The 18082-nt window shown below is 35.2% G+C and overlaps 1 protein-coding gene across 12 annotated transcripts in view; it reads right to left on the bottom strand.

Annotated features, from left to right (window-relative positions):
- LOC6620129 (B-cell receptor CD22) overlaps positions 1 to 18082 on the bottom strand; it is a 41153-nt gene that overhangs the window by 11405 nt on the left and 11666 nt on the right. For 5 of the 12 annotated variants that reach the window (XR_004361683.1, XM_032717592.1, XM_032717597.1 and 2 more), the window contains exons 6-21: positions 17425 to 17583; positions 17277 to 17353; positions 16375 to 16473; positions 16157 to 16316; positions 15904 to 16015; positions 13968 to 14149; positions 13724 to 13899; positions 13416 to 13547; positions 12416 to 13345; positions 7749 to 7878; positions 7601 to 7696; positions 7384 to 7542; positions 7242 to 7324; positions 6047 to 6233; positions 4560 to 4571; positions 2933 to 3073 (exon numbers count right to left, since the gene is read on the bottom strand). Coding sequence is in view for 11 of the 12 variants with exons in the window: in XM_032717592.1 (XP_032573483.1) it covers positions 2933 to 3073; positions 4560 to 4571; positions 6047 to 6233; positions 7242 to 7324; positions 7384 to 7542; positions 7601 to 7696; positions 7749 to 7878; positions 12416 to 13345; positions 13416 to 13547; positions 13724 to 13899; positions 13968 to 14149; positions 15904 to 16015; positions 16157 to 16316; positions 16375 to 16473; positions 17277 to 17353; positions 17425 to 17583 (2835 nt within the window). In the remaining variant the exon portion in view is untranslated. Of the gene's footprint in view, positions 1 to 262; positions 736 to 837; positions 1491 to 1956; positions 1991 to 2932; positions 3074 to 4559; positions 4572 to 6046; positions 6234 to 7241; positions 7325 to 7383; positions 7543 to 7600; positions 7697 to 7748; positions 7879 to 12415; positions 13346 to 13415; positions 13548 to 13723; positions 13900 to 13967; positions 14150 to 15903; positions 16016 to 16156; positions 16317 to 16374; positions 16474 to 17276; positions 17354 to 17424; positions 17584 to 18082 lie in introns of those variants that run through there. The other 7 variants (XM_032717594.1, XM_032717595.1, XM_032717596.1 and 4 more) reach the window with 5 other exon arrangements.

Raw genomic sequence — 18082 nt, 5'->3', positions numbered from 1 at the left:
AGAATGATGAAATTCCGCGTTCGCATTCACACTAGCTGAGTAACGGGTATCTGATAGTCGGGGAAGTCGACTCTCCTTCTCTCTCGTTTTCTTTTCAATTTTTTTTTGATATGCCAAAATATTCATTATATCTCTGACGTAATTTAACTAGCTGAATAAAGGGTATATGATTGTTGAGGAAATCGATTAGACTTTACAAAATATTTTAGTCCACAAATAGTAGGTTCCAAATTACAGTTGTTTAAATATTCAACATTAACTATTTCGTAGTTTTCAATCTGCTCTTGAAATTTTATATTGTATTTTGTATTTGTTTTCATATAACTAAGTAAAATCGAAAAAATGTATGTATATACATATTCTTACTTTCCTCGTTAGCGAGTATATTGGATGGGACCATCGTTGAATTACCAGAACATCCCCAGCTGGTTACACTAGAAAAATTCTTTATGGGTAATGATGAAGGGGCAGGTCTCTGCGGAGATTCAATGGAGCTTCCCCGTGTTACAGAAGGAACAACATTACACGGTATGTTTTCTACTTCCTTGGATGAATTATTCCTTTCATCTTGTAATAAAAATGTAGATGCTTTTTCCTCCATGTTTGCAATGGAATGCAATGGAATTGGCACGGGCGGCTGGCAGTTGTTGGGATTTTCGTTGGTTAACGATGATTCGCCATTTGATGCTGCGTCAGACGTTGAATGTACAGTCTCTTTTGCCTTTTTGTAGGTTACTACAGGATTTATATTTGTTCAGTTGAAATAAGGCGAAAACAAAAAAAGGAAAACAAAAAAATATGTCAAGTCTCAAATAAAAAGTTTTTAATATACTCTACCACTTCCGCTGCAACGTATTCCTTTCAAACGATGCTGACTCTCAAATCCGGAGGCGCTCTCCTTAGCAGCCAGTCCGCGCCAAAAGGTCTGTAAAAGGCCAACATGGCTCCGTTGACTATCCCGAGTGCAATCGTCTGACTTTTTGAATATCAACGACCAGACATGATCCAATGCGAAGTGGCCAGCACTGTGAGTTTTGGAAGATATGTTTTCCTGGGGCGCCCCTTCTGCTGTAGATACATTTCTTATTGTTGAAGGTACAGTTGCTTTCTTCCGGTTTGTTACTTCTAGTAACGAATGATCTGATGCTGCATTTTCCCCTGACACCGCGGAAAACTCGGTTAGTATGGTGCCATCAGAATTATCCCGGCTTCCGTTTAATGCAGCACTCAATTGAGCCGACAACTGACTCATGTCGCCACGATTACCAGACACGTTCGCTTTTACTGTCATTCGATTTACAGTCAAATTTTCCTTGGTGTTACTGCTCACATGCAGCATTACCCCAGGTCGAATTGGCCAGCGCGGTGGCGATTTTGGTGCGCTACCAATAACCCGCGAGGATGATGGATTTGGCAAAATGGCTGTACATTTATCCTGTGTTGATAGATTCCTACCCGATCGTGACATATCTAACTGATCAGACAATGCACTAATGATGGTGTGTGGGATTGGGACGTGTATGAAGGTGCAGTATTTAAGGTAAAAAATGGAATCAAATTAGTAAAACATTAAGATATTCTAGGGTACATGCAAAGCTTATTTAAATGTTATGTCGTCATGCAGACTCTTATTTTTATTGCAATAGTGAGGTGCTTATAAATACTTTTTATGGCCAATAGATTGGGAAAAAGTAATAATGAACCAATTTTGGAAAGTTATGAAAGTTTGAAGTGTAAGTTGCAAATAATTACAAAATTTAATAAAAAAAAAGGAATTTGATACGGAATTAGCTGTCATTAGTTAAACTGATGGTGATAAAAAGGTAATTTCCAATTTCGGACAGTTTTTACCATTTTAAAGGGAAATCCGGCTATACTTAGGTAAAGTTTGTGCACTAACACATGTATGTAAAAAGCTTTTAATTTAATGATTTGTAATTTACAATTATTACATACCTTTGGATTGAACTTATAGGCACTTCCGTGAGATCTGTACATATAGGTGTAGTTGTGTGTATGTCATATATGCATGGAATTGTTGTCGAAGCACATGCGAGTTAGTTGCGTTTAATACAGCGTGCATTGATGTCGCACAGTCGCAAATGTAATGCAAGTCGAACATGTTTTATAAATAAATAAAAAAAGTCAAGCAAACACTGGTAATATATTTTAATATAAAAAAGTAATAATTATAATTAATAGTATTATTATAATAATTATCACATCAGTCGGACCAGAACTCAATAAAGAAAACGAGAAGCCCAGCGAAAAGGGCAACATTTCAACGAACTCCTTTCGGCCTTCGGCATATAAGCCTTGCCTAAAATGCGTTGGCGGTTCTAAAATCTGCTTTCCTAGTCTCTAGTTTCTACCTTTAATAGTTCCTGTGGCTTTTTTTTGTATAAGTACCTCAGATAGTTTAATGGACATAAGCATAAGGCTTTTCTAACCATCCGGCATCCGTGTCGGATGGGACCAAAGAAATGCATGAGTTTTGGATGATTCGCAAAACGTGGACAATAATCGTAGTTAAATTGACCACATTCCAAGCCCCGAATTTGCCTCGACTCTGTACCAAAAATTCAATTGCCATCGTGGGCCTTACTTACAAAGTTTACAATTTTATTAGACGAAGTTAAAGTCTATAAATTTGTCTGCTGACTTGATTTTTTATTAATTATCTTGCAGCTTTAAGTACAAAATATCATGCGAAAGCTTTTAAAAAAGCCTTGCCCATGCTTTTCTTGAACATTATATAATATCAGTATAGAACAATCAAACAAACAAAATCCTTTTTTCAAAAACCATTTTCGTGATTAATGGTAAACAAATTGTGCAAGCTTTTTTGTTGTTCGCTTTAATTTTTGCTTAGAATTTGTTTGACAGAGATTGTAAAAAAATCGTATTGCTATTAATAATTTACCATACTCACATTTATCCTGACGTCGACGGCGACGGCATATACATATAATTATGCAACATATTACAATTACGGTCAGCAGTAATCCCAAGATAGCAGCAACTAGTATGATGAGTGTGTTCTTTTCCCAGAGTTGCCACCATGCCAGTTGTTCTAAATTTCAAAAGAAACAGAGTGTTATTCTATTTTTAGTTGCTGTAATGAAGGTGCTTATATGATATGAAACTAATGTTACTTTGGAATAGATTAGACACTTAAGTGTTGTACAAATAAAAAATTTGAAATATTTTGAACAAAATATATAAGGAAAAAGTTAAAATTTCATTAAACCAATGCAGATAATTTTGAAATATACGTTTTTTGTTCTGGTTCTGTTCTGGTTCTGTTTTGGTTCTGTTCTGGTTCTGTTCTGGTTCTGTTCTGGTTCTGTTCTGGTTCTGTTCTGGTTCTGTTCTGGTTCTGTTCTGGTTCTGTTCTGGTTCTGTTCTGGTTCTGTTCTAGTTCGGTTCTGGTTCTGTTCTGTTCTGTTCTGTTCTGGTTCTGTTCTGTTCTTTTGATCATATATAAATATGTAGGTAACTTAAAAACAAGATAGAATGCTATAGTTGAGTTCCCCGACTATCAGATACCCGTTACTCAGCTGGAAATGCCAACGCAAAATTTCGTAATTTTTCTGGCTTAAAAAATCAAATAAAATAAAATCAATAACAATGTAAAAATTTCAAAAGTGTGGGCGTGGTAGTTTTTGTCGGCTTGTGGGCGTAAGAGTTGACAATGCAAAAAGTTTTTGGCATATCGATAGAAATTTAGAAGACCACGCCTACATTTTTGAAACATTCTTCGAAATTTTTCTTAATTTTATAAGTCTTGTAAATTTCTATCGATTGGACAATAAAATTTTTGACACGACTACTCTAACGCCCTAAAGCCGCCGAACCGGTCACGCTTACACTTTGGAACAGTTTTTTATTTTTCCTCATTTAATTCCCCAATATCTATCGATATCCTTGAAAAATTATGAAATTTCGCGTTCGCATCCACATTGTCCGAGTAACGGGTATCTGATAGTCGCGGAACTCGATTATAGCATTTTGTCTCGTCTTGCTGTGAAATCGATAGATATTGGGAAATAAAATATAACAAAAATTTAATAATTGTTCAAAAGTGTGGGCGCGACCGTTTTGATCGTTTTGAAAGTGTAAAAGGGGGATGTTTGCGTGGCCAATGTGTTTTTGGTATACCGATAGAAATTGGCAAGCCAAACAAAAAAACTAAGAAAATTGAAAATCAAGTAATAAAACGTACAGTGTAAATTTCAAGCGTTTTTCATGCGGGTTTATTTTTTCGTTTCACTTTTGTGATACGTTTTGCTATTGTGGTTTTAATTACACTAGAGCAACGAAACGAAAAGTCTTGTAAGAAAGTCTAAAAACATTTTGAGAAAAAGAGTAATTAAGTATTTCTACTTAGTTTTTTGTTATTTTTTAATTGGGATTGGTATTTTTTAATAAGATATTTCCAAAAAAACAAGGATAAATATAGCACTGAAAAGGATTTAATTTCATAATGTGATGTAAAAATCTTTAGAAAAAATGTATTTATAGTTATATTTGGGAATTTTATATTTAGATTTACTTACTTTTTGGTCGCACTTTATATAGTATTATTAATTAAGTTATTTATGCATGGAATGAAATTGAAATGTTTAAAAACAAAGCAAAACAAAGAGGCCTATTAGTACAATGGGTTGCAGTTATATGCAAATATTAATACTTGGTACTTTATCTAGCCCTATATTGTAATTTAAAAATAATGAGTTCGGAATGGGTATTTTTTGGCATTTACCTTGCCACCAAACTAAAAGTGATGAAGCAGCTGTTAAAATAAAAAATAAGTTTAGCTTAATTTAAAAATTTTACTCTTTATGAAAAAGAAAATATTCCGTAGGCAGTGCCATGCTTGGATAAATTGTCTGAACATGAGAGAACACTATAGTCGAGCTCCTCGACTATCAGATACCCGTTACTCAGCTAGTGTTAGTGCGGGGAAGAATATTAACTTGGAAATATCGATAGAATATCGATTGGCTAGAATAAATAAAATAAAGAAATTGTGGGACATTTGCTGCTGATGAAAGAATTCATCGCATCATAGATGCACATAAACATCCGTTTTTTCAACTAATCTTCTGGAGAAAGAAGCCATCTGATGAACTTAAGTACTTCTGACTCATACTCATCACACATATAATACATACTGTCGCGTTTTGAATGCAACAAAAGGGATCAGATCTGTAAAATTTCCCAGGAAAGGGAAGTAAGTGAAAGTGGCCATCATGAAATGATTGTTTAGTTCGAAAACAGCTCTTATAGTAGATCCATTTGGACTTTGTTCCGCCGTGGTGGTAGGAGTATAGCTAATGATTTTATGAAATCGCTGGGCGGGCAGGACATAAGTTGGGGCGACGATCTCTGTGCAAATTCTTAGTCATATCTTTATGTTTGTAGATGCATTCGAGCGAACGTATGAAGCAGAAGTGTACAAAACCAATCGAATCTTAGTCTGCCTGCTTTGTTCCATATCACTACTAGTTCGCCGGCAATTATTTATTATTATTATATTATTATATATTGCAGTAATTCATGGTTCTGCTGCTAAACTGCTTTTCTTTTTTTAATAATAATAATACACAGTACATAATATTTTACCGGTTCTCTTGTTTTTCTGCATCTTTCCTTTTGCCTAATATATTTATAAATTTATATGCGACTGCTTTGCTTTCAAAAGATTGGCTTTACAAAAACCTATTATTTCTTGGCAAAACTATTGACAAGCTTTCAATGGGTAGTCGTCATTCGAATCTCGAAACTGTGAAGCTTTGCGGACGGACGGGTATGGGGTTCTCCTTGTGGCCCTGATCAAGAATATATATATTTTGGAGCAAATTCTCCTACTTCTACATATGTACCTGTAACGCACTTTTTGTTAAATCTTACTTAACGAATAACGGGTATAAAGAGCACAATCAATTAATGTGTGAAGGTACTTCACACTTGAATCGGCAAACTTATTTTACATGCTTACCATTTAAAATTAATCTTAAATTTTTGCTAATTTTATACGTACCAGCTACTTCAATTTCACAAAACGGGCCGTAACCAACTGTATTATTCGCAACACATCTGTAAGTCCTGGATATTGCATAGTCCGTCTCCAATATGTAAAAACTCCTTTCCACCGAATTTTCTTTTTTTCCGCTGCCCAAGTTTTCGTCTGTTTCATTTTCAGTTTTAATTGACCAAGAGAAATCTGCCTGCAAAAATATTAAGAGTAATTCATTTATATTAGGATCAAATTGGGGATGGTACGTTTTGACGTTCTGTAAGCTGCGATTTCTATATTATTTTCCTCTTTTGTAAATGCTCGTACAAAACAAGTTATTATTATTATTATTATTAGACTCGACCTAGTAACTTTGATTTCACAATACACGTGAATGAATATACGGAATTTGGGCTGAAGAAGATCTACAATTTGGTTAAAGTGCGGCAAGGACATCAAGTGCAAATCCTAAGTACATAACCGGGTATTAAATCGATAAATTCAGAAGCAAAGGACACGGGCAGGGATACTGAGTAGCACGGTTACAGCTGGAGACAGTGGAACCTTTTTCCTTGACTACTTCATTATGAATTCAACGATTTATTTGAGTATTTGAAGTGCAAGCAAATGAAGTGGATTCCAGTTTTCCAAAACACTGGTAAAGATTGCATGTACTCAGCGGAGAATATCAAATCAACGCATTCCAACTCGACATCTCTTTTATATGATTGCACACAAAATGAAAATTATATATCGCCATTATTTTTATAAACTGTTTTCTGTTCTTTTTTAAAATAATTCGTGTTTGTTCCTTTTGGTAATCTAAACTTGCTAAGCGAGCTGAAAATGAAACACATTTACTTTTAATGGGTGCACTTTCCACTCAAACAGAGAGAGAGAGAGAGATGGAAGCAAGTTCATAGGTTAGACCAACTCCAATGTTCACTTTTCTATCTGTCAGAATATGATATCCTAAGACCACTTCTTTGGTACCTCCTTCTATATTTCTATACGGCCTGGCGCTTTCATCTATCTCCGGCATCCCTCCGCCATCCATATTATCTTCACAGCCTCTTATAATAATACTCTTCATTTCTGTCCTGGACTACTTTCTGGCGATCATTAAAGATATATTCAAAGGTATTGAATGTATGTAAGCTTTGCCGAGCAGAATACTTGTGGTTCTAACTAAATTAGCTCCATTCGAATCAACACTTACCTCTATAGGATTTCCGTACGCAGTACAAATGAGCGTGTCCTGGTCATCGATTTCCTGTCTCTCGATTTCGCAACGTGGCTTAACTTTAAAATATGAGGACAAGATAAGTTCGATCAAATCATATTTCACTTCTAACACTTACATTGTACTTTAATTACGGTTTTCGCAATGCTGCTGCCGTGCTTGTTATACGCAAAACACGTATATGTTCCATCATCGTTTCGGTTCATAGCAGTATTAATAATTAACGCATTGCCATTGGCAATAGTTTCGTTTTTGAAAATCCACTTGTAAGAAGGCTCTGTAGTAATAAGGTTTAGGTTAATAATGTTAAAAAGTTCAATGGTTAAACAACAAACCTGGGTTAGCTCGAGACTTGCAAATAACTCGTCCTGGTATTGTGCCTTCCTGCACATAAACAATGTTCTCCGAAACCGTCGTATTTTCGGGTGCATCTATGAGGAAAGGTTTAATTTTTGTGTAGCTTAAATAATTATTTGCACTCACACTCAATGCCGAAATAGGTGCGACTCCTTATGCTTCCGCCGACGATATTTCCCGTTGATACACATGAGTAGTTTGCATTATCAGCCTCGATGTTGAATTTCGAATCAGGCCAATTGGGCATATTGAAGTGCTGAAATTACAGAATGTTTTGTCAATTAGGTTTAACTTAACCAAATAAAAGATTAAAACTAAGGTCGCAGCCTATGTTTCGATGGCGCCAACCCTTTTGGCAAGTTGGAATTATTTGTCTATGTCGAAAAGTTCACTAGGAAGTTTGCTTTACATTTTACGTTGAACTAAACTTATTCAGATTCTTTATTACATACAAATTCTTTAACAGTTTCAGCAGCGGTGTCGATATTTCCGCTCGTCCGTTTTGTTTATGTGGCATTCGAACTAGGCGGGCTTTCTTCGCGGTTTATGCTATACTCGATAATTGATAGACCGCGATTGTAAATAAATTAAAATTAAAATAAAGAACAATTACAATGCTAAATTGCGATTTCGATGATACACATGAAGTTTCACGTAGTTCCAGCTAAAGACATGAGAACCATTCTAGATGTAGTAGACATGAAGGAAACCAAAGAAGGTAGAACATTTTTGCGTCGGAACGATTACCGATAGATATTGATATTATTGATATTGATAGATATTAAGGGACGAAATAACAGCTTATCAGCATCAGAAATAGTTGACGTTGAAGTTAAAGAGTGGCTTGCTTAGAAGATCATTCATCCGAAAGATTTGAGTATTGAGTCCGGACTACCGGTCAAAACCCCTTACGGTGTTTCCACTAAAGAAACAAATTTTCCTTTTTCGGCTTCTTCTGATCAAACAGCATCTAATGAATTGTCTTATATACATTAAACTTCCCTATCGTGACCAGACCACTCCACTATCCGTCTCTTCTACTGCTTCCTCTGCTCAAAAAACTAACATTAAGTCTTACTATCTCCAATCAAAAAGAAAGTGGCCTGCGTAGCAAGAATGGTGCTTACAGAGACTTGACTAAAACCGGAGTGTGTACATTATATACAGGCATGATAGTCCCACCAAACGGGGAGGCGGAGTCTTAATTGCGCTTAGGTCTACCCCCACGTCATAGGAGGTACTTTTTGTCGAGTAACGTACGTAGAATTCATATGCGTAAGCTGTCATTTTCCTATAGATCTGTTAATATTACGTGCTCTTACATTCCCCCGTCTTCTGAATTCCCAGAATATCTAGAATTAATATATCTTGCACTTCGTTGTCCCCAGACGAAAAATATTATAGCACGACATGACTTCATTGACGGCCTGATCGACTTATCGTCGTCTCAAGTTTATTATATTCGAAACTCTCCTGGTCGATAATTGGATTTATGTCTTGTAATGAGTCTTGGAAGTGTGTTTTTTAGAGTATAAGTTGCGTGTATTGGGTTGACACGACAAAAGGTCATAACTTTACACTTAGAGCTATTAAAGTGTTCCCTAAACTAAAATTTTCAGACCATATTTGGACTATTGTCAATAAGGCCAGAGGTGTGCTTGGTTTAATAAAAAGATGGTTAAAGGAATTTCATGATCTTTAAATGACCAAAATCTTATTAATTTCGCTAGTCCGTCCGAGTATGGATCACCTGCTTGGAGCCCCCAATGCATAGTTTATTCAGACCCCATCGGCGTCTAAATTGGGATGCAAAACTTATTTTACCTCCTTATTCCAGTAGACTACTTTTAAATAATTTACCTTCCCTAGCTAACTTTAGAAATATGCTTGGAACTGTCTTTATTTGTAAGCTTATTCGTAGTAAAGTTGATAGTCCCAACTTGGTTACTCGGCTAAACTTCTCGTTCCAAGAAACTATATACCCCTAATCTTAAATCCTGCAGATCTAACTCTTAGTTTTATATCCCCTACAGAGTATTATGTTCTTATGCCATTATCTGTATTCTTGACTCTTATAATTTGTTATTGTCAATATTATATGTAATATTTATATTTATTATATTATATTTCTTTCCTCGTTTTCTGTACTCTTTTATATATCGCGTCAATCTTTTCGTGAATCGAGCCGTACGACATACGGGAACGTTCCACTGTCCGTTGTGTAGAGCAAGACATATATATTCTTTTAATGGCCAAGTCGAAAGAACTCACAAACAGCCCTGGATGAAGACAGAGAACATCGAAGGGATCCAGGGTGAAAATAAAAATGCGATTGATTCAAAAAGAAAACAGGAGCGTGTCTATTAACTAAATAGCTCGGACAAGTTCTAAGGACCTTATAAGATAATTGTTGTTGAGGATCATGGACGGTACGAAGTAGAATGCATAGGTAATACAGACACTCCATTTAGAGCATCTACCGTTGCTGAGTATATAATGCCGTTTTCCGGTTGTGGGATTTGAACATGCTTTCTTCTATATGGCACCACTTAGTCTGGTCACCATTTAAGATGTACTCGGTACTTGACAGACCGCCGATTCTTGTGAGAGAAGTGTAGGTGTGTAGAGAAAAATGAAAGATGAACAAGTGAAGAGAACAGTAAATAAAGAACTTTGCAAAACCCAACAATACACTCTACACTCTCTTATCCTAATAAAACATTGTATGCGTTTATTAATAAATTCCTACAAATAAAATATCTGTGTAAATTTGATCAAAACAATACAAACAGTTGGACCAGCTATATAATTAAATTTTGTTACTAAATATCCATAGAAACAGGCGGAAAATGAATTGAGAATCATGGAGTGTTTCCTATTTTGTATATGTCGGAGAAGGAGTTGTTTTGAAAATGGCGCCTTATCGAAGGATATCTTAGACTTATCGATATGAGAGCCAGGGTTGTAGAGTGTGGACCGGGTAGAGTTGCCAGAAAGTTGCGACGAGTGCACTGTGGTCCAGAATTCGATTTTTTTGGCATAAAGTCTAAAAATTGAGCTACAGACTTGAAACTTTGTACATTTTGTTATTAAATCACAAATAGTTTACGCACAAAATTTGGAGTCTGTGCGACCACGCCCTCTCTTGCCTCCCATATTAACTACTGGTATGACTCAGGAGTCAACGAAATTTCATTGTTTTTTTTTTTAAAGGTGTGTATATTGTTGTTTTAAAAATAATCTCCCTCTTCTTCTTTTAGTTCTACATTATAAATTTCTGAATCTGAACTCGAATCAGAATCAGAATGTGAATCCAATATTTTGTCTCATGGATCAGGTTTAAAATTAGACTGTATTTCCAAAAGACTTATACTGCCTTCAGAAGTGGTTTTTCCTATTTTTTCTCTGTTTCTTTTAAACAAATTGTTGATAATAGTGGGTCCGAGGAATCAATCGCTCTGTGGAAAATATCACTCATCCTATTGATCCGACTATTTTTCCTTGCATGTGATAGTCGGTCCCTTTTGTAAAGTTTATTCCGGGTTTCACTCGCATTTTCAGTTTCCTTTTTAATCTTTCTCCTGCATTTTGGTAGAATAAGTTTCGGCGCCCCTTTTGCTGGGGTGTTTTGGTGTTTTCAAAATCACTAACAAGAATTCTTATCTTAGACGCCATCCACTTGGTATTTTTGGAAATAAATCGGTCTAGTTGTCTGTTACACTCGGGCAGTTTTCTTTTAATAAATTATTCAAAATTTACTATTTTTTTGTCAATCTCTTCTATCTTTTTCGATTCCTGATTATTGTTGTTGATTGCGGAATAAACGTAATCCGAAATATAATTTATTTGCCTATTGTTACGCCTCCAAATGTCCAGGAGGTCGCTATGTCTGAACTCGAACTTCCCTATATAAAATCAAATTTTTAAGAAAACGAGCAAAAATGGGCAAAAGATATTACTTTACCGTCAAAGACAATAGTTAAAGGTACAAACTGACGTTTTTAACTTTTGTCAGAAATTGTCAGAAAATTAGTTATACTCCACGAAACACAGGGGACACGTTAGAATTTTCTGTTAAGATACACATAAATTGGATGTCACACAACATAAAAACAGTACAACTATACATATATTACCTACATACGTTAAAAACATCATACCTTGGCATTTATTTTCCATATTTTACTATAATTTTTGGATGCGTATTAACGATTGTACTACGTGCAAAAGTAAGCAAATAATTTGGCTGGAATTTCATTCTCTCAATCAGCTGTTTAACACTGCACCTTTCAAAGCTCATAAAAAGATTAAGTGAAGCTTTCGGTCAATTTTGTTTTTGGTTTTTATTTATATGATCAATTTTCTATAAGAAAATAATTGCTAAAGGACGATATATTGCCATAAAAATTTAGACTTTATGCAACAAAAAAACGAATTCTGGACCATAGTGGAGTGTGTAAAGAGGATCAAGATTGACACTCGCCAAGGCCAACAAGAAAAAGGGGACTCGCACAAATCAAAAGAAAAAATAGTGTTATAAAACAAGGGATAAGTCTCCGACATATACATAAGGTTCTGTTGAAATGTATAGTTACTGTAATGGTGTAAAAGCATCGGCTTATTAAAGCTAGCTAATGTTCTTGATTTTTCTCGTTTTGAAATTTATGTTTATATTTGACGGAAATTTGAAATGTTAGTCGAGAAATTTATGAGTTAGGTTTCCCATATTAAAATTCAAATATATCGAATTTATTTAGCGCTAGAATAAAGTTTTAGATATATAACATACTCACCAATACTGATAGCATGCTTTCAAAATCTCCCGTTGCGGGGGAGGCATCCATGTATTTTTCTTTAATAAAATATCGGGTATCGTTCCTTTCTATTGGCACACCGTCCTTTTGCCAAGATATGTCGCATCGCGGGACGCATTCGATACGACAAGTCAAAGTTGCATTTGGTGAAGAATGCAAAATTCCCGTGTACGGAGGCAAGTTCTTGATGAAAAACGGGGGTGCGTGTACCTCTAAGTTTACCGTGGCCATCACACCTTTGCCTCCCTCATTGTATGCGTAGCAAGAATAATTTGTCCGACTATCCAGACCCACTGGCTCCACCGTCCAGTCCTTCGTCACAATGTCCTGCAGAGGACCCCGACCGCCGCGTAGCCAACGAAATCTGTTGGGTTTCGAAACAATTTGAGCAACAAACGAAAATTTGCCCATTTTTCGATAGAGGGCGTAGGATGTGGCGGAGGCGTCTTTTTTTTGTTGTACCCCCGTGTAAAGAGTTAATATTTGCGATTGTGGCGTGTATGTGGTGAGCGTGATCAATGTACAGAGGGAATGGTTTAAATGTAAATCAATTAAAGCATGAGTCTCTTTGATTTGATGTGCTGGATGAGATGCGCTTTCTTGTGGTGTTCTTATTGATGTTTGAGTCGAATCATTGAACGGTAGAGGATTTTGGTGTTTATGCAGCAGCATTGCTTCAAAAGCAATGTCGGCTTCCTGCGGTTGCATTGCTTGGACGGTATGAAAATCCATGAGCGGAGCGTGTTGGGGAGTTTTCGTTTTGTGATTCTGGTTGGCCTTTTGCGCTACAAACCTATTTGATTCTGGAAATCCGGGATCATCTACGGAACAGGAGAATGTCACACTCTTTTTCTTAACGGCGACTAACGGAAAATGAGATAACGCCGCAGGACCTGGCTCGTAATGTACCTGTAAGAAACGAAAATTAAAAGGAAACGCGTTAATTTATAATTCCTTTGCTAAAAGCGGCTTAACCAACCAACAGCTCTTTATCTTCGCTTCGTGGACCCCAGCCTGCAGCATTGAATCCCTCACAGGAATAATTGTAGAAGAAGCCACGACCAATGCTCTCCAACAAAAGTTTGCTGGGGTCTATGTGACACAGGTCCTCCTAAAAGTATAAATAATAAAAAAAATAAAGTTACTATTAAAGTATTATTTATACATCAAAAGTATTGTCATCATAACAGTAAACATTAGAGTATAGACAATTTGACTGGTAAAAACAAACCAATATATTGGTTTATTTATTATATATTATATATATATTGCAATATAAGTACGTACTCTTGTTTCTTCGCAGTCTGGAAGTTCCTTAAGGAGCGTAGAGTTGGCGTACCACCTCACTTTGGTAAGGACGGACGGATTTGCATCCAACACGTTGCAGAATAGGGTCACATTTGATTCATCGCTTTCCTTAACCGGTCCTTCTGGTATCATTAGAATTTCAACACTTGGGGCATCTGAAATAAAGATTTTAGGCATATTAAAATGTTATAAAACATTTGGGCACATTCGTAGATTATCTTACACTGCACGTCAAGATTTATTTTGTGATCAGAAGTTCCTGTGCCAATATTATTTGACAATTGGCAGGAATAATTTCCAATGTCCTCTTTTTCAGTAGATTTTATAACAAGAGCCACATTCTCCGAATTACCACCTTTAAAATGAGTCGTGTCATTGACATTCACTAAAATATCATTCCGATACCTGAAGTTTAAAGAGCAAATATGTATATTTTTTGGGATAAAGTACATGTCATGTAAAAATAAAGCAAACGATGCTTTAAATATCTTAAATAAAATAAGAAAGTAAGCTTGGCTTGGAAAGTGTCTTGTAATAGTATAAGTGAAAAAGTCTATCACCAAGGAAATATTAAATAATAAAAACAATTTTTTTAAATAATTAAATAGTAACAATTTTAATTGCAGTATTGCACTTCAGTATTAATAACACTTTATTTATTCCGATTAATTTAAATGATATAAGCCGCAATTAAATATAAATTGTTTTTGTGTACAGAATTAGAAAACTTTATAATCAAAATAATAATAATATTTTCGATTTCCGCACCTTGGTTTTTTTTTAAACAAACTCAATTATTCATTTCCATGCTTGTTCTAATTGTCCAAAATGCTTTTTATTATCAAAGTTCGAATCATGTTCGATAAAAAAAATGCTCACAGCTGGTTGATTTGCGAAAAAATAACGTTAAATTTAAAGATTCTACAAATTTCTTTGGCAATCACGAGTGTTATCGGTTGGTCATTGAATTAGACGCAGCTTCAATTTCTTCGTATGGCGTGGACAAGTGTAAACTTTTGGTTTCAAAAAATATAAAAAATGAACAAATCAAGTGTTTCAGAGGTACATTTTAAGAAAAAATGGGTAAAGCTGATGTTATGAGCTTATTGGATCGTCGAAAAGTAGACATCCTACACTCGCAAGGATTGTCCAATCGCAACATTGCCAAACAGATAAATCGCAGCTCCAAAACTTTGACAGGTATTTGAAGGATCCAGAGGATTAAAACAAGCAGAGCGCCAACTTGTTAGAATTGCTTCGAATTCTGCTAAGATCAAGGAATTGGCCGGATTAAAAGCAAGCTTATCAACTGTTCAGCGTACAAACAGAAATGCAGAACACCTGAAGCGTCTAAAAATCGAAAAAACCCCCCTTGAATGCAATAGAATACATGACGTGGACTGTCCAATCTGACACTCGTCTAAATGATTAACGTTCAGTTGTCTTTACTGATGGAAAACCTTTTAGTTTAGATGACCGTGATGGATTTCAATATTATTATCACGATTAGCGGAAAGATGAGCTATATTTATAACGGTGTGGGGTGCTATCACATTTTATGGAACAATTGACTTGTTTTTGTCGATCAAAAGATGAACGGCGGTCGCTTCAAAACATTGTTGGAGTCCATATTTCAAAAATTCAAATATCTTTTTGGACCAATTTATGACAAAGGAGGACCTACTAACAAAGGAGGCCGTACTCATAGCTGAAGTTTTTTTTATTGCAAATAAATCAAATAGCAACGCCGAATAATAATTTAATTTAAAATCCAAATACTTTTCCCATAAAAATTAAAAAGCCAACGTGCGTCTATTCTATTGACCAAGAAAAATTCGCCTTATTTGGACTAGCTTTAATAAAATGTTAGAAAAACACAATTCGGTTAAATATGTTTGTATAATCATTTGAATATTATATTAAAAGTATCATTAAATACGAAATGTTTTTGCATATCCACTTCTTTTCTATCGTCCCGTGATAAATAAATATGAAGCAAAGTTGTATGCAACTTAAGGTGCGTCTAACCTAAGACCAGCAGTAGATAGATCCAACTGGAATGGAGTTTACAATGAACCTTAGCTACTAAGTTTTTAGAGCAGTCTGCTAGCTTTTTTAGATTCGTGAGCCCTCCGTTTATACAGACGGAGCTTACTTACCATTCAACTTGAGTCAGAGAGGCTGGGTTTGCAAAGTATTCACAATTGAGAAGAACTATTTCACTTGTATTGGCAGTTATAGCAGATGGACTGACTTTGACTACGGGGGGATCTGTTGCAGAAGAAAATAATATTATGTTATGTTCGAATAATGTAAAAATTAACCCATAATTTCAATAAATAGATATATACACATATATCTTGTAAATAGTATATTAATCTTTAATCAAACATTTTAAAGTTGCATACTTACATAAGACTTCCAACGTGAGGGCAGATGAAATTGGTTTTTCGCGATTAATTTGCAAAACAATATTTTCCGCTTCGCAGCGAAAAACGCGATCATTTTCAAAGCGAGTGGCATTAAAAATTAGTTCGGATTGAGTGTGAAAGGTGCCATCGCTTTTTTCGAGCTATGAAAAAAACATTGCTAATAAACTATCTATGTCGATTTTACAACTTAATTTTTACCGATTTAGTCCGAACTTCACTTATTTCATTTTCGCCAGAACTTATTACGGTGGTTGTATTATACCAAGTAAGATTTACTGCCGGTCGAGCTCCGTGAATCTATAAAAAGTTAAAAGTTTTTTTTACGTTATTTACAATATTACATTTGCTGTTCTTAAGCTTCTGAAATGACATATAAGAAGTAAAACATAGAGAAAAAAGAAAAGAAAACAAGTTAGAACGCTATAGTCGAGTTCTCTAACTATTAGATAACCATTACTAACCATTACTAACGAATATTAATAAAATAAGCAAAAATTGTGCAATAGTGGGCGTTAGAAAAGGCGCGACAAGAAGTTGATTTGCATTTGTTAGAATATATGAATATATATATGAGATTAAGGCTTTTATAGGAACAGACGGACATGGGATATACTTTATACAATCGGAAACTTTGCTGTTAAATACTTGTCAACGAATCCTGTATACCCTTTGCAATAACTAGTGCTCGGCTAATGTGAGTGCGAGGGAGATTTATGAGAAACAAAGCAGATATAGAGGACCTCCATCTCGGTGAGTTTCCTTTTATTACTAATAACTTTATAGAGAACAACTGAAAATATGGCTAATGTTATGGAAAACAACCTTTTTGTTTGGCTTTTGTTGGTCCGTCTGTATGAAGATCGAGTTTTACGAACATATAAGAGCTAATGAGCAAACAGAACAAAACTTTCACGCCCGCATTTGAACAAATTTTATTTCAGTGTATCGGTATTATAACTTAAGGGCTTAATTTTGATTAGACTAAGGTGAATGACGCCATTCGATTGTTCTGCATTCTTTTACACAATTTTGATCCATTTGATCCATAATTTTTGGCTTTCTAATAACTTTTATTCGTTCTTACTACTTTTATAACTTACGTCACATGTTAAAACCACTTTGCTGCCTTGCACTGTGTGATGTTTTACCCCATTAATGTCAATGCTAGTTGGCCGAACTGTTGAATAAAAACGAAATAAAATTTGATTCTTATTCCGTATTCCAAGAAATCGTTGAACTCTAAAGTACCTTGTAGATCCACGCTAAACTTAGTTACAGCAACATTTGGTATTGCGGCAGATTTCACGCGACATTCAATATCCTGAGCAAGATCTTCGCGAGACAATGTCCAATCCAACTCGAGGGTTGACGTATAAAGACCATCGACTAGGTCATGAGTGGGGGAGTCTAAACAAATCAAAAAGAAGCATAACAAGATTGTTTTATGTTGATGAAGTGTAAAATAGATTGCCTTTTTCGGCAGCCGACAGTAATTGTTAGTTTGTGTGTCCTGTGTAATCGCTAACAACATTTTTATGTTGAGAACTAGACATTACTTTTCATACTTCAGGTGTACATACAGACGAATATATCTTAATTACCTAGGCTAGCGATCCTGTTCTAGAAGATTTTTTTTATAAGATTAACTATTAATTCTATTAAAGTGAAACATAATTAATTAGTATCGATTTATTTGACTCTTAGTCTTTGAACGTTTCTCTGGAAGATAAATGGTGTTCTCATTTTGATAAATTTAAAACATGGAAACATCGCCAAAGGCGATGAGCAACATGGAATAGTTATACCAATTACTTTTAATTTTTAACCTTTCCAAACATATAAATTCCATTTAGAACTTAACTTTAGCTCCTTCAAATAATCGAATGATAAGTGCAAGCCAATTTTG

Source organism: Drosophila sechellia, chromosome 3L, assembly GCF_004382195.2.
Source record: "Drosophila sechellia strain sech25 chromosome 3L, ASM438219v1, whole genome shotgun sequence".
Classification (NCBI taxonomy): domain Eukaryota; kingdom Metazoa; phylum Arthropoda; class Insecta; order Diptera; family Drosophilidae; genus Drosophila; species Drosophila sechellia.
The sequence above is the reverse complement of the archived record's forward strand: the minus strand, read 5'-3'. Positions and strand labels throughout refer to the sequence as shown.